The sequence below is a fragment of the Anopheles moucheti genome, chromosome 2 (genome assembly GCF_943734755.1).
Source record: "Anopheles moucheti chromosome 2, idAnoMoucSN_F20_07, whole genome shotgun sequence".
Lineage (NCBI taxonomy): Eukaryota > Metazoa > Arthropoda > Insecta > Diptera > Culicidae > Anopheles > Anopheles moucheti.
In genome coordinates this window covers 38,156,923-38,178,917 of record NC_069140.1, presented here as the reverse complement: position 1 = coordinate 38,178,917, position 21,995 = coordinate 38,156,923, and the positions used below count along the sequence as shown (strand labels likewise).

The window sequence follows — 21,995 nt, the reverse complement described above, 5'->3', positions numbered from 1 at the left end:
TTTTATTTACGAGACAACCTTTCAAACAGTTGCTTACTCGGTCGGCAATAACCCCGAGAGCGACGATTTATTCTGTTCTGTTTTCTCCGTTTTCCTCTAAATGTGATTTAGTGCTGGAAAATTCCAGGCAATTGGGATGTTCGGGGTACACCGCCGACGAAGCGCAGCAAATTGCTGGACTCGTTCAGATAGTTCGGTTGATTGATGGTTCGCGCTAAGTAGTACTGGATTTAATGCTTGAAAGGTTGGTTCTGCTTTTCATAAACACCTGTATGAAATTGCGTGAAAAATGTTTTTGCCGTGTTGCCAGAAGCACAAGGCCACTGTATTTTTGTTGCTGTTGCAACCTTTGATAGTTCCCCTCATTTTGCGAGCTTTAAACCCTCATCCAACATAGCGAATTCCGTTGTAAGGTCTGGCGTGAAATTACCCCATAAAGACGGCCCAAATGATGGTTTATCATTATGCTAATTGGATTGAGCTTCTCGGACGCTTACCAGTTCGTTGCGTAGAGACCGTCACAGCGAAGCGGGTTTTCTTTTTTGGGTCGCGAAAGCTTTAATACCGGCGACTAAATAGCTCGTCACGATAGCTTAGTGAGTGTTGATCAAGCTTGTTAGGATTTATGGTACATTTTGCTGAGCAGATAAGGTTGGAGATTAACGCGGCGATATTAAGTTGTGAAGAACTGATTGAATCTGTTGCAGGGGAAATATGTTGATTAAGTTTACAAAATTTATCACCCATCATGTTCCTATTATAGAGTGTTAATGATTATGGTTGATTTGTTTGTGTGACATGAGAGATTCCGGAAACAATTATCAGAAAGCTTTAAATATATGTTTTTTTTTGCTGATTTAAGTATGTATTCCGATGTTTCATATCATATTTCATAATCTCTTTTTTTATGTATTACCTTCCATCTATGAGCAAATTCGCATTGATTCAGAACGATAGTTTTAAATATGATTGCTTTTGGTATGGAACATGAAGAATGTGAACCTTTATACTTATATAAGTTACAAGTTTTTATTTCATTTCGAAAACGAGAACAGCTCGTACATTTCTTAAAGATTTATGCCATTTTTTCTAAAGATTCCAAGATTTAAAGAAACTTCCAAGATTCTCTCAAGAAGTTTCTGTTGCAATACTTTGTATACTTAATTGTAAACGATCAAAACAGTTCCTTTGATGTAGAAGGTGGTGGGAAAATAAACCGAAGAAAATCAGCAGGATGCTTTGACCGTCAGTTATGGTCTACACGTAACCTTACCAACCGTAAGGTTGATACATGGTTTGGTATATTTTAAACATATATAATCTGTTTACAAAAACCATACTCCATATATCGGACGTTACGGCTTACGAGCTAAATCAGTAATACTATAACAGCTTCATGAACCGTTGCGTGCATTCGACAAAATCATAGGGTATTATAGGCAGCGGGTTTACAAACCTTGAGAGGCTCCGGGAAATCTTCTTGTAAGCTAAATTCTCGGTCTGTTGCTAGTTGGCAGCTTCTGCATACTGCTCCTCTCATATTAATTATTCATCGAAAAAAATCATTAAAGTATTTAAAACAAAAGAGTTCCTTCCTTGGGATGCGGAAAGATAGATGCAAATTTGTTACATCCTTTTGCCAAGGGTTCCACATAATCTGGTACTTCAGCAACCAGTAAGTCAGGAAACCATTTAAAGTGCCTTAAGACGAGAAGGAGAAGTATCATAAAAGTGTTTTTCCTTCCCTTAGAAAATATCTTTTCAGGTCCCGGAAATTAAATTTTTGGAGAACACGGGTTCAAAGTTACCACGAAGGAAGTACCGATTGTACAAAAAATTTGAAACGTAAAATGTGTTTATAGCTTCGAGCATTTCAAAAATTAAAGCTTAAGAGCGCTTGAACCATCTCCCAAGAGCAGTATGCTGAATGAGTTACCTCGACTGAGCTGATGGTTAAATCTTTACCTTTGGTCACATGTCATCTCATCACACAGCAGGAAAATATAATTACCTAGGAAAAATGCTTGTCATTTTGCTCCTCTCCGGCTGGGTCGACTTTGGAGCTTTACCCGTAGAGCTGAAGGATTATTTCTAACGTATGCTCATGACTGATTGCTTGGTAATTTTTTCAGTTTGCCTTCGGTATCTTCGGTACGAAACGACGATGAGTAGCGGATTCTTTCGCCGCTGGCGCGCTAAAGCTCTGGCTGGGCTGGAGCATTGTTTCGTGTTTATTTATCCCGTCTCACATGGTGTGATAGTGAGTGAAATTTAGACACCTCCACGAAAATGGGCGACCGAAGAAGCTCACCCACCCGTTGCGATGTAGATCAAATGCGTAATTGTGTTTTTGCTCAGAATACGCGAAGGCACGTCAGCAGACCCAACGATACCCGCCGGGTATTTATCATTGTCAGCCAGTGCGAGGAGATGTTCGAGTGAGGTCGTTTATGTTGTCCTTGCAGCAGCGTGCGACAGAACAGGTGTTGGCGAAAGTGAGTGAATAATAGCACACACGTAAAAGAATGAGTTTTGGGGTTTATGCGTATCCGCTTGTAAATGGTAGGAGAAAATGATGCATATAAAAAGACATCTCTTGAAGGTGTTTTAATATTTGACCCGGAGATTAAGATAATTGCAATGATTAGTTGGTAGATGTAGTTGGTTCAAGTTTTCAGGTTTTAAATGAAGCTTATCAACGATAAAACGTGTTTTACTCTCATCGACATAATTTTGCCTTATTTTTATATGGTATGAAACGCCACAAAGTACGCAATCTCAATGTTCATGTTAACAGATTAGGTGCAGGGTCACGAGAGTTGACAAAATGCTGACAAATTTGTCAAGTGACAAAATCAACCATACCATATTCATGTTGTATGAATGTTTCCAAGAATTAGAAGAACAGAATGGTGTTTTTTCAAGTAATATTAATCATCACAACACAACATCCACAGCAACATTATCGCATTGGATATGGGTGATTGCAAATAATCGGAATTAATTGTTATCACCAAGATAATTTAAGTCCCATCAGTACATTCACTAGTCCATAAAATACACGCAAAAAAGGTAACATAAACCACCGCAAGGCATACAGACACGATGCACGATAAATGGTATTGCCTTAATCCCTTTTTATAAACAAATGTCTTTAATGTGTTACGATTCGGTAGCAATACTACACGTAAAGATTGTGATGGTTCCCCCCTTCTTGTATAGCCAAAGATAATAAAGATAACGCGTGTCGGCAATTGATAACGCACAGACAAATGTCGCAATAGAGCAAAAAGTCCGTACGGTAGCTGCAAGTGTATTTAGGCCTCCTATTTTTATTATCTTTTCCCGTGTCGTAACCATCGGAGCTGCATTGCTAGCGTCAGCACAACAAAGTTGTATGAGCTCATACTGCAAAAAAACAGAAATTCGATCGATTAGACAAATGGCAATTAGCTACGGGCGTGCATTCATTCGAGAGGAGCAGTTCGAAGCCAGCCAATTGGTGTATCGTCGATAAATAAATTCCAACCCCACCCGGTGGAGCGTGAGCATACACTGTTAAGTGCATTTATCAACAAGAGCTTGCCTTGGTGGAGCACAATTTATGATCATTTGTCAAGCCTTCGCTATATTTATCGTACTGCTGTAGCTATTGATAAGCACCTGCAAATTAAATAGCCGCGAGAATGGTAACGATCATCATCTTCGGTTCTCCATTGGATGCAATCATGCGGATACTTTTTATCGTTGTTTGTCGTGTGTTATTTTTGTTTTATTCCAAAGGAAAAACAGGACGCGCAGTATGTCCGTTAATTGGAATGGCAAATGTGAGCAATTGCTCTGGAAACGAACGAGCCCTTACGTCTGATGACCGCATCTAACCTAAATTCATCTAACAACGCTTTCCTTACGTCTGGATGGATCGCAATAGAACTGCGACACACACCGTCGCACAGTCAATTGAAAAGGGGTTTAGTCGAACAGGGCCAGCGACGGCTAGAGACGGGCTGTTTGTTTGTGAGATCGTTTATTTTTTCGATCTTCGCCTGCCACTGCTGCCACTGCTCCATTTGATGATGGCGCGCCCCACACACTTTACACATCCGCCCTAACCGCTCCAACCCTGCCCGACAGTGGCGATATGAAAACATAAACAAGAAGATTATTACAACCTTTCCCAATCCAATCGCTTCGTACGGTGCCGCGCACTCGATCACGCTGTGGATGAAGAATTTGCCTACGGATGCGAAAACTGCGCGATATCGTTCGGTCAGTTTTAAACGGTTCTCGCACGGCACTGTTGACGAGCCGCAGGTCCAAGCGGCAATGATGGCGTTGATGATGGTGTTGTTGGTGCCGATCGTTCGTGCACTCTTTCGCACACTTTGATGGGTTAATTATTTTTAGCGAATGCCACGATGAATTGGTTCCGCTGCGTGTTGGGTGGGGATGCGTAACGGTAACAAAGGGTAAAATAAGGAGCTAGAGAAGCAGGAAAACGGTGCAGACGGAAGGGAAAGGTTTGTTTTTGCAACTGATCAATGGGTGGAAGGTTTCAAACGGAAAGCCGATGGTTGTACAAGTGGTTTGCTGTATTTTTCTATGTTTTTTGTGTTACTCTATTCCTCGAAAGATTTTGTTTTTATTATTAAAAAAGTTAGGGTATTGGAGTTATATTATTATATGACAATTATTAGAATAGAGTTAGGGTACTAGTAGATGAAATGAATGAGAGAATTGAATTCCACTAGTGAGTGAGTTTATTTGAGTATCTACTAATTTTTTTCAAAAATTAATTTAGGCTCAATCACAGTGATGAAATTATTCACTAATAATTAAACCCACGAGTGAGTTAAATAAGAATTAGTGAGTGAATTACCACTACATTTAACTGTCGAATCCATGATTCTTCAAAGAACGTAACGAATTATGACTCTTGAATTCGAAACATTGTAACACAAAATTGTATGCATTGTTCACTTTTTCCGTTGACAAAGTACAAAAGGTATGCAACGTTTTTGGGTATTGATTGTAAAATAAAACGTTAAAAATTCAAATAGAATGAGCGAAGAGCAGTAATTAAAAACAAAATACATCGCATAACATCAGCTACACAAACCTTTGAAGTTACGTTTAAATTAGAGCCTTACTTCAGGCCTCAGGATTTATGACACCCTTTGTTCATGACGATTTTGTTTTTGTTGTTGTGCTTTGTTTTAATGTTGACTAAAAAATCTAAACATTGCATTTAATTACTTACAAAAGTTAAATACTTATTACCATCTACAGATTTAATTAAACAACATATTTTAAAGTTATAATCGAAATGCTGCCTTTCTTGATAATGTTTGCATTCTAATCGAATTGCATAGATTTTTTTTTGCAATTGCAATTGCATAGATAATACAATTTACATATGCGTTTGACAGTAACCAATCACTGAACGAAAATGCAATGCATCTTAATGCTGCTCCATTATTTCGTTTCCCATTCATACCCGTACAATCAACCGGCAATACAACGACCGTCGAGAGTATTTCTCTTCACATTGTGCTGCCTTGATAACGAAAAAGCTTTTCTTCGTACCGGTAAAGTGGTGTTGAAGCGGAACGCAAATTGCCTCAAAACAAGCCGCACACACTGGTGAGTGTGGTGCACTTGGTTTCACATCTCTACACTTTAAGAAAGGAAAACGGACACAAGCCGTGGGAGTTCCGCTGGATCACACCAACGGTCTTAAGGATGGAGATGATCAGTATCATTCAGCCAACAAGCTATACCGTACCGTTGTACTGTGCGAAGCTGTAACGCCTTTTCCCAGCGGTCCTTTCGAGGAGCCACCGTCGTTCTCTCCCCTGGACCGTCCACTGACGTCACTGTATGGCGAAGCGTGTAAGATGGCGGTACGCGACTGTTTCATACGGAGTTCCGAGAACGGTGCCTTGTTATCCAACCCACCTGACGGTCATGTCATGACTCCGTAAGTGAGCCTTCTGCTCGGAAAGTGTCCTCCAACCTGTTTACACCGTGCCCTGTATCCGGTGCAGGATTGCATGAATTGTTAACGGTGTTTGAAGCATTCCAAGGTGGAAGACATGGTTGACATTGCCATCCGTTCCATTTACCGTTTAGGGTCAGGAATGCGCCTGTGTGAATGCTCAAGTGTGGCGGAGACGCGTTCGGGTGTCACCTTAGGAGCCGCGTTCATAATTCATGAGATTAGAAATAAGTCCAACAGGAGTAACAGAGATGCAGAGCAACAGAGCGAGCGAAGGACAGAACGAGAGAGAAGAGATGCGTTTAAAGAGAAGGAAACATGCTACTTACTAGTTCTTCGGCTTATTCCCCCCAAGGGTGACCGGGGAAGAAGTTGCATGATTGGACACATTCACCTCTTCGGTGTACGGCGTACGGCATGAACATTAGCCGGGGGTATGCTCGTGTAAACCCATCCCCTCTGTTCACCCGTGCAAAACCTCGGCGTAGTTGCAACTGCAAGTCAGGTAGATTGCTGGCAGACTGTAAAGTGCATATGGCAGCTCCGAGTTTTACTTCACACATGCCAATAGGTAGCTCAGATTAGGCGAAAGCGGGAATGCAACCTTGGGTTGGATTTGATAATTTGATATCTCTGATCCTGTCCGAGGGCTAGGATTGGGAGGGTAGGTGCATATAATGCTATGCAGTTCGTGCATTATAGCACAGGAGCGGTTCACCAAGACAGTTCAGCAGGGAATTTGTGTATAACTTTAACGTGAAGTTTTTCTAATAGCAACAGGGCACATTTGTGCTTGTGCATTGCAGGTTTGATCGAAAGTTTACTCTTCGCTTTTTGTTTCCATAAAGGACAGCTTTATCGCTCTGTAAGGAATTTTCATTAGAAAAGGCAAAATGGGGGCCATAATAAACCCATCAGAACAATGTACAAGGGTGGAAAACTTTACCATGATAGATACGGATCTGGACGTATTTAGATGTAAATTTTCATTAACGAGCTTTTAAATAATATGCACGCTTTTGAACTCTTGTCTGCGCTGGTCGATCGGGGTCGGTTCGGTAGTATACCGAAAGAAAGAGAGACAAAGAGATCAGAGAGAAAGTTTTACTATGAGCAGGTGATATTCATATAAATTCACAATATTCATTACACTTTTCCATTGAAATTCCATTATAGGGTAATCATAAGGAATGTTTTTCGTGTTTTTTTTCCTCTCCTTTGATTTGTTATTAATTATACATTTCAAGCCAGCAACGAAGCCAAGAAGAATATCGTTGTTATTTAGAAAATTTTACACCCTTAGTAAAATATTTTCTTCTTTGCAGACCTTTCTTGCATATTCCACATGCGGTCTAGCATTTTTGTTGCATTTAAGGCTAGAAATCTCCGGTTTTTATCCTATTTACAGTAATTCTAATAAGTGTTTGCCTAGCTAGATTTTATGTCGGACCTTGGATCAAAAATAGTCTCCTAATACGTATAAATTTTCAACTCAGTATTGAAGTAAAATATGCAGCTAAACGAATCCTTTGTGGCATCCCTGTTGTCAGTTTAGCTTAAGCTATGCATCCGGGTATCGTTTCGAATTTAATTCATTTTTTGAGGCGTGACCGATTTTTTTCTATTTCCGAGAAAGTTACGAAATGTAGAAAAAAAAATCCTCCCACACACAGTATGAATCCAAAACCATCAATCACTCGGTATGATGTCGTATTTTCCACACTCCGATGTGTGCTAACTTATCACCATCATGTCCTTATCGTATTACGTTACCCAGCGCAAATGTGCCACCCTCGGAAGAGGAATGCTACCCTTACGGGTAGCTCTGATAATGATTTGACCACCTTGAGGATTCGCATTAAACCGCCAAATGGTGGTTTGTGCAACCAAGCCGTAGGGAAATAGCAGAGAAAAAAAATCCTTCCAAACCACAAAAACCGACATCATCACAGATGCATCCTGCCGTTTCGGGCGAGGTTACAGTCGCCTTTCGGTTATACAGCCATCTCCATTTCGATGCCGCCGCTTCACATTTTTGCAGCATCTTCATGTACCGGTACGTCCTTTGGTTCCGTGTACGGTGGCAAAAGGTTAACGAACGACGCAATTCGATGCCGTCCCATTCTCGCGGGATTCATCGCGCAGAAGTAGAAGAAGGGTTCGTCGAAGGAGGAAAAGCGCGCGCAAGGAAACATTGTTATTCCTGGTTATTCCTTCGGGAAAGCCATTTTCACCAGAAGGAATAAGAGAGCGTGAGAAAGAGTGGAGAGTACGCTCTCCAGCTCTCACTGACTTTCCATGCGAGCCAGTTTTATCTCGCGTGAGTCCTCTATTGCAACGAAATCGCCTGGAACTCACCACTGGGAGAGTTTGTGTATCCCTTATCTGGCTTCACATTTCAACTTATGCTTTTCGTTTCATTTTCACCCACGCTTATCTGGCTTCGATGCCGGGAAAAACAGAATCACAACAAACAAAGCGAGCGCGCGAATGGACGATACGTCGATGGTCACTCAAGAAACACTCGCGCCCTTTTCCGTGCAACAATGTTATTGTTCCACTAGGGGTTAAGTTGTGATTGTGTATGTGTGACTGAAACACAACTAAAGCAAACTGAAGAGTAGTAAACGGCACCAATTGAACAGCGGGACATATCGGGCATATCGATGATTAATTTTCAATGTTTGAGAAATAACATGAAAACGATCGGGAAAATGAATGACGTACTTAGGAAACCATACCAATCCATGGTACCCATTTTCCATCCCCACGTCATCCACCCCATGTCGAGTTCCGTTCCCGAGTGATAAAGCGTTCCTCCCACAAGCGTTGTGAGCCCTTTACTCATCGCCGAAACGTTGAGCTGAGCTCCCACGCTTAGGGCGCTTATCGATGGTGCACGGTGCGATGGCGTAGTTCAGTTTACCTTCGATGCTCCAACCAACCAGGTGGTAGTGCATTCGCGCCCTCAGCACATAACGACGCCATTCAGTGTCCTCGGGCGTCCAGTGTCGCCTGTTCCCTCACGTTTTAAGTGCGTTTTGGTGCGTCGGAACAGAAGAGAAGGAAAAGAACGAAACGGTCGTTAGTATTTAGTGTACCAGCGTTACCTACACCAACACCGTGACGAGCTGGTTCCGTCTGCAGGGAATTCAAGTGGAAAAGTATTGTCTCCACCGTGCCCATTTCGCTCGCTGCATGTGGATTCCGGATTTTTGTGCAGCCGATTGCAAATTGCAGTTGGTCTAGGGAAGCAACAAAAATCTACGAGGCCATTGTTTTATTTTTTTCCCCCTTAAAACAATAGCAAGCCAGTGGGATGGGTCAACGGATGGATGAAATTCTTTTCCCCTTTGAATTTGCCGTGCATTCCAACGGTTGTGCTGTGAGGAGACAGCTACATGCGAAGTTTGCGAAGTGGTTTTTGGGTAGCATAGTTAAGTGAACCTGACAACAAAGGAAAATTTACCCTTGCGAGAGGTTTGCTTTAGTGGAACCAGTGAAATTTCCATAGTGTAATTGATTTAAGGAAATTTGTTTACCTTCATCATGCGGGCTTTCATGTGGAAGGGAAACATAATTTAGTGACAGTGGTTTGAAGTATGTAGTTTTGAATAATTTTATTTCACCACTAGAAACGTGCCAGCTTGCAGGTTACTGCTAATGTGTGTGAAGTAAGTGCAGTGAGGTGAAGAATATTAACGCGCACGTGAACGTTGGATCGTCTACTGGGTGGAGCGCAATAGTAGCGAACCCATTCGCGTCAAGAAACGCGCGTGTTTTGTGTCGTTTGCGTATCACAAACCAGGAAGAACAAACCGGATGAAGTAATATAATCAACCGGAGCCGGGTTACGGGAGAATAGCATCACATAAAACAAAATCATCGACACGGCACAAAAACTCCGCACGGGAAGTTCAACTCTTCGACAGACACAGCACACATACAGATAGAGCAATCTCGTTCGAGCAATCAGTCCAGAACATTGGAGGATGGAAAAACCGAAGGCAAACGACGCGACATCGGCTGTTCCGGCAGGTTCTCCCTCGTCGAAAGGCGTTCACGTACGTATCTGCTCACCGTGGCGAACGAATGGCGGCGGAGTGGGAATGGGCCGGCCGTTAGGGGGATGACAAACCCGACGAACACATTTACCACAGTAAGGAGGACGTTGTCAATATCCTGTTCCTTCTCGGGTTGTATCGAAACCAGAACACTTGCCCAGACTTTATATACACCATCCATAGGCAGAACAATTCGTTTAGCTGTTGTGCATGGGGGTTTTTCGTTTGCGTCGGCTACGAGTCGCCTAATCCGTGTTCCATTTATGGCTAAATGCAACGTTGAAGGATGTGGTAATGGTGTCGGTTAGTAAAAGCAAAAGCCCTCGTTATTGTGCTCTTTAAAAGCTTTATACCTAGAGACGCTTTTCACCATTTTCAGGGAAGCTTTGTTGTATTGAGTGTGTAAATGGTGTGCTCTGCTGATCCCTTACGGTCGGTTTTCTGGCTGATGGCTTTTTTACGCGCCATTTTCTGCGTGAGCAAGCAAAACACTTGGCAGACGCCTTCGGATTGAAGTTGAAAACGTCAAATGGCACACATTTAACCGTGCGTTGTGGTTGTGAACTCAAGGGAATAAAGTTAAACAAGTGCACTATTATTTATGGTTTGTAAGTCGGATATGTTTGAAGCAGTTCTTTACAAAAAAAGTCAAAATCTTTGACAAATTCTTATTGTAAAATGATGTTTCAAAATATTATTATGGACAAGAAACATAAATATGAAACATTTTATTGCTGAGTGTAACGTCGTTCTTAGGATGGCGAATTAACAAAGTTGATTTACATTTTATTCTTTTGAGAACGGCCAGGCACAGTCGATGCCGGATGCACAGAATGTTGCTAATTGCGAAACAATAGAACTTCGCTTTGAGTAGAACTAGTTACAATACGAAACAGGAAGAATTTTATAATTCAAGATATACTTAAAGTGCTCATCATAATATATCAGCTACTGCCAGTATTATACCTTTTCGGTATTCGGTTTCGGTATTATACCTTTTCGAGTGCCTTTCATCTAAATCACCTCTAGCTATATTTGACAATTTTGAAAATATATTAATGGCTAAAGAAGGCACCCTCATTAAGAATATCATTTACTTTTGAGAAGAAAAATTGATTTCAGATGTTCGATACTGCCAAATATAAACTAATCACTATATCAAACTAAACTTATTCTGGAGGATATTATCCAAGCTAATTTGCACTGGTGCAGAATAAAGAGAAGTTTTGTAGGAGCTATGTATTTTAAAATATAACATTCTAGCCGAACGGTAAAACTGTATCCAACGAAAGAGTTGAACCTTTTAATTTTTGAGTAAGGCAAAACGGATTCCATCTGGAACGGAAAACCAGTGCCGCAAAATCACGCCCAACTGATGGTGCAATTTCTCACCGAATCCTTAAATATTGATTTAATGAACCAGTGCAGTGAATAAAAGTGCTGCATAGCAAATGAACTTTTATAACTTCGCTTATACTCGCTAGCCGAACCTTCGTAATATCGTTTTGCAAACGAAGCAACGAATAATTGATCATTTAAAACAACCGGAGCGCAAACGATGGTATGATCAATATTTTAATATGCAGGACGCTACGATGATAGCAAAGCACAGCGCAAAAAAAAAATGATACATTCAAAAAAGCAAGAGAATATTAAACATGTTGTTTTTTCCACTCTTTTTTGCCAATCGATTTCACCAAAAACCCGGGTACGATGACTTCAAATCCTGGGCTATCCATTTTATACCGGGTTGGGTACAACGAAACCTACAAATGCACGACCGATAAGATGATAAATGATACACACACATACACATACACAGAAGCGTCATGCAAGGGAGACAAAAGCATGAGCCCACTGTTCCCAATCTTCCTGTCTCCGTATGCTTAATATTTGTTTTGCCTCTAGCGTCTAGTGACAGTAGTGAGGCGGACATAAAGAGCCTCTTTTCAGTCGTATTCCAGTGGTACATCCTTAGTGGCCGTGGAATGGGAGGGGAAAGGGGTGATGAGGGAAGTCTGGTATAGGTGGTTGTAAACGGGGGACATTTCTGCACTCATAATGTACGCTAGAAATGAGGTCAACACTGATGTGCTGAAGCGCAACCCGGTGGCCGGGTTTATTTTTTGTTTGCATGCATGGGAAACTACCACTGTTTGTGGCTGAAAGTATGCTTTTGTTGAATCCACCCCCGAGGGTTGAGCCATGGCTGGAAAAATAATCAACAACAGCAGAATGTAGAATTGATACTGGGTTTTGTACGTGAGCGCAAAAGCAAAACGGTCGAAAGGCTCTGTTTGGGAAACAAACGAGGGAAAATGAAAAATCAGTCACGGAAGGCTGTGGAAAACTTTTACCATAACGTAGATGGTTGCAAAAGGGAAATCGTGGCAGGTGTATGCATGGCGACAAATATTGGTAGAAAGCAGAAAAAATGAGGACACATCCTACCCATGCCGAGATGAACACAAACCATAACGAGAAACAAGTTATCCGTCTACAGGCGTTATTCATTCATTTAATGTAGAAAAAATAAATTGGCACGCGGACGAGAACGATGAAACGATACGAGATAAATTGAAATTGAAAAAGGAGAAAGACAACAAGAATCAAGCTAAAGCGTATAAAGGACGACCAAATATAATATTTATGATTGCATTTGCGTCCAGACTTTACCTTATCGTGAAGCATTAAATTGAATAAGATGATGCATACCAGCCGGAGCCGTTGTTGTATGCCAGCCAACCGTGACGAACGATGTATTCATTTCGATAGTGGGCTAATGTTGTCTGTTCTGGCATTTTTTTCCACTTGTTTTCGCACATCAGCTCAAATCACGCTCACTGTAATCACGGATGCGGATTTATCGATTATTTGGTGTGTCGTGTGTTTTTAAGCGTTGTATGGCTTCCAAATAAACCTGGTGAGCACCCAATTGGCTGATAAATGGTAAAAGATTATACGCACGATTATGCTGCTGTTTATCATCATTGCTTTTACATGCAAGTATTGTGTGTATGTGTGAGTGTGATTGACGTAAAGCTGAAACAAAAGTGACAGTTTAGAGAGCGGGTTTTGGGTGAGTAGTATTAATGGATTGTTATATCAGATTGTTTCCCAGCTTTTCCCTTTGCTTACACTTTCGGCATAATACAATGAAGGGTGAAAGGAACTATGCAGAGGAACAGCAATGGAAACAAGGGAAATTGTAACAACATTTCCATATTTACCAAGCCTAATCATTAATTTAAAACCAGCACTGCGTATTAGTACATCGCTCTACCTTTTGCATTTAAGGTGAATAATCTTGAGGATGTTTCGAAATGGAGACGCCTGGTAGTTTATGATCGTTTCGTGACGATCTACGGGAAGGAGCGTGCAAGCTGTTTTGATTAACTGCAATGGAGCGTTTCTTTCGGAAATTGATTATCAGAATCACTCATCCATTTCGAAACTTCTACTAGCATCCATTTGAGGCTCAATGAACGTTCCGGAAATTGGTAATCTCCGGTCCGTAGTAGTACGAAGTGGAAGTGCGCTTGCTTCGAACGGTCCACATAAATTAAGTAGATACTTATGCATATGTTCGTCCCTGAAGTTGTTGGAGTATCAAGAGTGCATCACCGATATACGTTAGGTTTGAAGGAACTAGAATCAAATATAGCAACAGGCAGGGTGGTGTCGTACCGTATTTTATTCCACTGAGCTTTACTGGTTTTAGGAAGTAGTGCATAGAATACTTACAAGTGCAAAAGGTTGGCTCAGAACACAACGCACGTCGGATGAATGTAACTGAACTGTACCGTTGTGAAGAGAGTTGCATTTTGCAGCAGAAGTGCGGGTGCTCAAGGGTCATTGAAAGATGAAAGAACGTTCTATGCAACTAGAACTAGTAGAGGTTAAAAGCTATTTAATCTTTCTTTTATGTTTGTTAAGTATGTTCGGTTTCGTTGGTATGAGCTTCAGACGTCTACTTGCCTTTACCACGTCGATGTTGCGTGTCCATTAACGCATCGTGTGCTTTGAAAAATTCTCGAACAAAGTAAAATCTATCTAAAAACTTAAAGATCTTTGCTTCTATATAATTCCACGATAAATCAGACACGAAAGCTTTGAAAAGACCATCAAAACTAATAATCACAACGACAGATTGCACGGTAGTGCTTCTACTGATTGGTGATCGTCATATTGAACGTCTTTCCTTCGCACGAAAATATGCTTTCTGGTAGAAGAAGCGAATCGAACCACAACCATCGACTCTAGCACCATCGTATGTCGATTAATTTAGCCAACTAAACTTTATGGGTAAGGGCTTCGGTGAACCTAGACAAGCTTGTTTGCTCGATCGATCAATTCGCAACGAAATCACGTCCATTATTGGTAGCATCAGCGGAGCAAATTCCGATGGTGTTTGATGGTGCGTTGCCTTACATCTGTCATACCCAAACCCACGGTGCCTTAATTCGTTTCGACAGTCGACCACGTCGGGAACACGTGGCCAGTATGCTAAGTATTACCGTTGGAACTCCTCCGTATGGCCAGTTGTCTGTGGGTGGGAAAATAAACGAGCACAAGATGAAGATAGCTTTTTCGTTGGGAGGAAACGTTTTACCTCAATCGGAAGGATGATGCATTCGGATGTAGAAAATATCATGAAACTTTAACGCCGGACGGTTGCTGTGTTCTAGCTTTGCAAGTCATCGACGAGAGCTGTGTTTGCCTTTTACCATGCAGAAGTTGTCCCATTTTCGTTGGGAATATGGGAATATGGGAAGAGTAAGGCCAGCCAATAAAATCGAATGACGTGAGCGTTGGCTTGGATGCTCGTTTTATGATTCGATTCGGAACCATGGCAGTTGGTACGCTTTATCGATTTTGGTAAAATATGTTAAATAAATAAATGCTAAGCCAATCGTAGAAACTGGAACGAAATCGCAACGGACACGAGTATTGTATGAAAGACACATGAATTGCTTATTTTAGTAGCAAATTTTTCCCAAAATTATAAATGTTTACGGATAAATTGTAAGTCTTTCTCCTGGAAAGACCTGGACTCCTGGAAAGAAAAATGAAACAATTACACCCCCAGCACTACGTTGAGTTGCAAGTTCAATAAATTCGTTATTCAAGTTTTAATACAAACAATAGATAACACTATACTCTTCCTGATCTGCCCATTACCTGGACAATGTAATAAATGCACATGTTCAACCGCATTCAATTGGTTCAGGCTGTACAGTTTGTCAAGTGTTTTTGCTACATTTGCACTTGAAAAAGAGATGATAGACATCACTTAAGGTTTGGAATGAAGTGTCTTGATTAATTTTTGTCGGGTGTTTGCAGCGTAAAGGAATTATCATTATCAGAACATGTGAGAATGGTTATGCAATGTTATTACCTCACTGCTCAATGTACGCATTCTTTGGTTAATACACCTGTCAGCATGGACACTCCAATCATAAGAGGACTGTCGACAGGGTCAAATGCTTTAAAGATTAGAAAATTAATTGATAGCTTTCGATTTCCTGCTTCACTGCATCAGATATACAGAAACTACATTATTTCGTCACTGCTGAAAGGTAAATTGAAAGTTTCCAACTCTGCTACCATTTAGACTCGGACAAACAAGTTCGCAATAGTAGTTGACGTAATATTTAGCTTCGAAAGCTTCATGTCGGTAGGACATTGGCCGTTGTTACCAAATGATAGTAATTAATCTACAATTGCTTCTATCACTCTTTTCGCTTTCGACCTCGGGGTACAACAGGGTTACAGCATTCAGTTCATTTTTAGTTTACAGGTTCAAGTCGAGATATAAATTTATGTATTTTTAATGTTTTGTTGGTGACAAATTTGCTTAATCTTTTCACTCCTTCGTTTGGCCCTTTGCTTAAGCTTGGAAGTTTATTTTTACAAAGGTTACAGACTTCAGGCCAATTCCGCACATACGTCTTATCATTATTACTGTTTCCAGTATCTAAAGGATTCTCGAATATATTTCTAAAGTCTACGAAAGTGTGTTTTTGATTTGATATCTCTACTGGGAGCCGTAAGCCAATTCCATGTAACATCTCTGCAGATTTGGTATTCCGTTTCTCTTTTATCGTTGCACGTTGCAAGTCGTGGCAAAGTGATGAGTCTACGCACCAATCATCAAGACTCTTCATACATTTATGTCGGCAATCAACTAGGATCGTATCAAACGAAGATAAGGTGTGTATGTATTTGGACAAAAAAAATGTAAATACATTACTACCATACGATATGTTGCTGTTTAGCTATCAAAAATCTTGATTTAAATTAAGATACATGCTATGGTAAGATTAAACATTAGTAAAAAATGTTATACCTTATGGGCAACATCCTTCGCGCAGCTTTTTATTTATCCAGCCAAGCTAGCACAGAAACCATGAATCCCTTGAGCTGACTTTTATAAGGCTTGCTTCGCTAGCTATCATTTATGCATGAAATTCGATACTTTTGGTACCCACTCGTTGACTCCAACCGTCGACAGGAAAGCCTTCCCCTGAACCCCAGTTCTAAGGTTAACGAACTTTTACGAGTTGGCCTAGCGAGCCCTTTAACAGGCATTACGCTTCACCTGGCCCAACTGCGCAACTGATGGATAATTGATTAATCCGAAGGGATTCCCGCCGTGCCATTTTTTTTCGGGAACCGAGTTGGATGGAAATGTTATCATACCGTAAGAAAAGGCTTTTTTTCTCTCACTCTCATGTTGCTAACAATTTTATTTCCCATATCGAACAATCGCACCGCAACACTTACCGCGCCTACAGTAAAGCCTCAATTTCGCATCGGTTAGGTTTGTCCTTTTTCGATCACTTTGTTCCGTAACCGATCGATAGGATATCAAATTTCCAACCCGCGAGTATGGGTCATCGTGGCCGTTTTCTTTTTTTTGTTGTTAGAATAAAAAAATAAAAATAAATCGTTTCACTTCACTGAACCACACACGGCACGTGTATTTGATTTAAGAGTGGTGTTGGGTGTTGATTAAATTTCTCCACCAATTTGTTTCGGCCCCTCACCAAAGCTACGTGAAAGTATGTACCGCAATAAAAAGGTTATTTTTTTAGTGCCAGACCATCGAGCAATGGACAAACTAAAGAGCGCATCCGGCTTCATGATGATTTGTGGAGCTAATTTAAATTTTCAACCACCACGATCAAACCATCAAACCAATCACTGCCAATCGAGTGTGAGCCGATGGTGGCAGGAAGCCCATTCCAATCAGACGGCCAGTTTTTGAACACTCGCAAAATGGTGGTTTCGAGGGTGGAGTTGGTAGGGAGAAGGAGCGATGAAAATGTCAATAATTTCAATTCCAATCTAGGCAGGCCACTGCAAATCAATCGACCGTGCTCTGGCATTGCTTTGCATGCCAGCTTCAGACGATACACAAATATGTATCGCTTCAGTCTTCGCTTAGTCAGCAACACAGCTGGAACCGATACGCCTCGAGCAGTGTGAGAATGAGAAGTTCATTCCTTCGGGATCGTGTGTGATCGGTTTGTGAAATAAAATTCTCTTGAATGCAGTGTGTATTTTAGCGCCAGAATTTTTATTAATCGCGACCACATCTTGTTGCAGCTATTCGCCATAGGCATAGTGTGGTTTCATGTTTATTGCGTTAGCTGCGATCATTATTGGTAACGAATAATTACTGTCGATGATGTGTTTGTGGTTTATGAACGAAAACAAAATATGAAATGCATACAATCATTGGCGGTCTTTGTCCCAAGTGGCGAATTATGTGCTTCGCCGTTAGCGTTGGCGTATCTGCCCATTCGCCCAACCAGTGCCTTTTTCGTGGAATGTGCGCGCACCATCCGATCGGTGGATCGCCTGCGGACATGTGGTGCAATTTATTAACCATGAAAGTGCGCAACATTAAGAAATCATAAACCAGGGGGTGGTAAAGCGAACAATCGTGTTTATTTAGTGGCGTGTGGATTTTGTTACGTACGTGGAACAAAAGATCGAATTCTGCGGAGTGATAGCTCGTTGCGTGTGGTTTCATGATGATATGATGACCAATGATGAATATGGTTGCCATCCGGATAAAATTACTCTCTTTGTTGTGTTATAAACAAATAATTGCGAGCAACGACAAACAATGGAAGATAATTTATAAAAGAATGCACAAAAGTTTACGCACGTTATAGTTTTCATTTCACATTAAAGATCACTTTGTATGGAGTGACAGTATCGTAGGTTCGTTTGTAAGTTTGACAGTGCCTTGAAATAGATTGTAAAATGAAATTGTAATGTGAAATATTGTTCTAAAATCCTAGTGATTTTTATTTTAATTAATGAACTGCAAATTCGTTGAAATGTGTCCTACTAGTGTTACTATTAAAGTAAAGGTGTCAACGTAGAAAAGGAAATTTTATATAATGCCAAATTAAATATTCGCTATAAAACTTACACTGTGCAATACATCGTAATACACATTGCAAAACACGAGGAGTCTGGGTTGCATTTCTGCATTTCTGTATCTATAGTAGAGATTTTTGTAAGAATTCAGAGATATGTGTAAAGTTTACGTGATCATATTATACGGAAATGCCTGTGGTAGATTTTAAAGTGAATGCGATTCCATAAGTTATTTTTGGGAAGCTCACTCCCTACCAATTCTAACGGAGAATCTTGTTCCAATTCCAATTCTAATGGAGTATCAACGCAAAGGAATTGCTCAAACGAGTTACATCAAAAGGAGCAGTCGTTTGTAGAAATGGCAAGTTTGTTAAACGTATGGTAATGAGGCGTGCCAACTCAAAAAAGAAAAACGTTCCCCAACATCCCCGACTCTGTGACTCACTGGTGAGGTGAATTACTGCAGCTTCATCATACAGAAACATCCTTTTGATATTTCGATTTATTGCGATAGATTAAAATGAACTTGTTTTTATCTCTTTCGCCAATTAGTTGTATAAATCTTGTAATGATAAATCATGTTTGTCAGTTTGTTATCAAGGGATTTCTTACTTACTAGCGTAACGCTATTTCTTATCCATAAATTCAAGCTACAGTTTTTCTCCCTTGATTGATAATTTACCCTTGTTAAACACCTCCTATAGAGCACCATGTGCTATATGTAAGGCATCTGTTCATATAACCAATTCGCATCCAGTCCAAGCCAGCCCTGCTTAGCCCACACCAGTTTAAGGCTGCAGCAACCGGAACATTTGCAGCACTGGGCTGGCTGTCTTTACTGCGTAGATGGGTAGGTTCAGCGCGAGAAAAGCGATTTAATTTAAAAGCAATTATCCGCAATTGAAAAGTTCATTGCAACGCACATGGTTGCCATGTGGCCATGAGTGGAGCCAAGTCTACCATCGGTATGAAAGCCGCCTGTGGACCCTTATGGACTCTAACCCGCGCTCGTTCGCTCTGCCATAAAAACTGCCGTTGGCCCGGGACCGAGAAATAGTTTGCTGTGCCGATCGATTCGCGTACGCTGATTGGAAATTGATCGGAAATGGAGTATTTGCGTGTTATGCTTGGAGGAGGTTGTTGTTCTTGCTGCTGACAGGCAGAGATTCGTAACGATTTGAAGATGGTTTTGCCAAGGGAGCAACCCGTCACGATTGTGCTTCTGTGTGGTGATGGTGATTTATTTATAGCACTTGATTGCGGAACTGTGCGCATGGTGGTGCGTTTGAGGTGCATTTTCACCTAACTCATGCGAAGTTTAGTGAAGGGTAAGAAACTGCAAAGGAATTTTTGAAAGATGTTGTGTTTTTTGCGAGGAAATTTTATTTTTTTTTTTTTTGAAGAAATGTGTCTCAACATAAGTAACTGAAGGGTTTGAACATCACTAGCGCTCTTAATGATTCATAAGATTCATTAGCAAAATCTCTTGTTGAAAACATTTCGAGACTTTATATTCAATCGTCCAATTTGAGCTTTTCTCTCGCTAATATAATTCAATTTCCAATTCCACTGATCCATCACTCCATTAGACTTAACTCGTGGATCTTTTGGATGATTTTGTAACTGTCAGCCACAGCCAGCTTTTCTTCATTTAATCAGACTCGTTCTATTTTCAACACTATAACTGGTAGTTATGCAGATGAGCTATTATCCTGCCCATCCGTTCGTATAGTTGTAAAATGAATGCCTTCCCATATGTTCGGAACAAAACACGCCGCAAAAGCTTTCTGAATGCTTATTAGTGTTTCGGGTTAGTCGTTTATGGTTAGTCCAGTATGGTGGAAATATTACACGATGACATCAGTAGGAAGACAAAATCCAAAACAAACACACACAAGGACGAGGCAAGGCCGAAAATAGATCACGATCCGAACAGCCATGAGTACGTGAGCTATGGACGCGTTAGACAGAAGCCTATCCGTTTCGAAGTCCCGTAGCGTACCATTTCCGGTCCGGTTCGTCACCTTTTGCGTCTGTGTCTGTTGCACCGGAAAAGCGTTCCAGCGGTATATTTCCGTGACGGGACGGTAGCAAAACGTCCAAAGTCACGTAACGAATCGACGTGTTTCGAAAGTCCGATGGTGGAAAGTGGTGATTGTATACCGTGCACCATAGCGGAAGGCTCACCCACACCCACTGCGACCCAGACGGACGTACATAAATGAAGTTGAAGTGCCTTGGAACGATGCAGCCTCGATAAGTGGCCACTTGTTGACGTGGGAGAAGGCAATGGATTCTCGATACGGGCGCGTTCGATCGAACGTGGCAGCAGCGAGGAATGGGAAGGTGTTTGGAAATAGGTACGGACGGTTTCTTGCACTTTCACGCCTTCGAGTTTTTCGTGCTTGAGCCTCGTCCTTGCACCGTATGCCCGCGGGTATGCAGGTTAAGAGTGTACGGAGACGCACATGTTTACGTTCGTTATAAAATAAATATTAGCTTGCTGTTAAAATGTGCGCGAGTGTGAAGTACGGGTGTACGCTTCCGGTATTTGGTGGCCACGGGCGTGTGAAAGCGTTTTGATGTGGCTGTCAATATTGTAAAAGGAAAGCTGTAACGTGTACTGTTTACTGCGCGTGGGTGTGGTATAGGTAATGGAGCGTCAGCCAAACATGCGGGCATGGAAGAAATTGAATTCTCAAATATTGAAAGAGCAAAAACGCAATTTGCCTCAACGAGCGACCAGAAGTAAACTGTAAAACTGACTAGGAAAGATAACGAAGCGAGTCCTTTGGAAAGTTGGTATTGCTTTGCTTTTTGGAACAAATGGTCTTGAATCAGATTCAAAATCAGAAGATGCGAACGTATCTTCAGAGGATTCGGTTAAGTTACTATTATTTCGTTACTTCTGTGAGATCAAATTTGAATAGTAAAGGCTAACTGTCTAAACTAAACATTGCTTGTCGTAGGTTTACGAGGTCTCCTTTATGATCTTTTTTAAATATTGGTGTATTAGGGACATATTTGAGAAGCGATCGCCCGTGTGTTTGTTAACTGTTTTTACTAGCATTCACTAAGGGTTTATTGAGATTTAATTTTAGTTAGGACAAAACTACTGTTGTAGAATGTATGTATACTAAATCTATTATATCGCTAGTATTTTTTTTTTTTTTTTTTTATTATCGTTAGAACGGCCAGGCCGTATATCTTATAGACTACGCTTAATGTCTAGTAGTTCACAAATAGGGGGTGGGACAATATCGCTAGTATTTGAAGGTTATAGATCAGGGTCTTAATTGTACAAATATTATGGATAAGAAGGTATTATTCAACATATTCTCTCTTATTGCACCCACCTCAGTGAGTTACAACGAATAAAATTCAACGTATCTTCACAGTTGAGTATATCAGATCAGGCTTGTACTTCAACGATCACCTGTACATGTTTTGTTATGTTCGACTATGGTGCTATAATAACAAATATGTAGCATTTAACTTATTCAAAGACAACTAATGAAGTAGCAGAGACCATAAAT

General features: G+C 40.9%; 1 protein-coding gene across 2 annotated transcripts in view; it reads left to right on the top strand.

Moving 5' to 3' along the window:
- The window catches only part of LOC128299310 (uncharacterized protein ZK1073.1), a 37,684-nt gene that overhangs the window by 5,444 nt on the left and 10,245 nt on the right, over positions 1-21,995 (top strand). The window contains exons 1-2 of one of the 2 annotated variants that reach the window (XM_053035230.1): positions 9,004-9,032; positions 9,634-10,062. The exons of the other annotated variant lie outside the window; for it this stretch is intronic. Coding sequence (XP_052891190.1) covers positions 9,991-10,062 — 72 coding nt within the window. The 5' untranslated portion in view covers positions 9,004-9,032; positions 9,634-9,990. Of the gene's footprint in view, positions 1-9,003; positions 9,033-9,633; positions 10,063-21,995 lie in introns of those variants that run through there. 2 annotated transcript variants of the gene reach the window in all.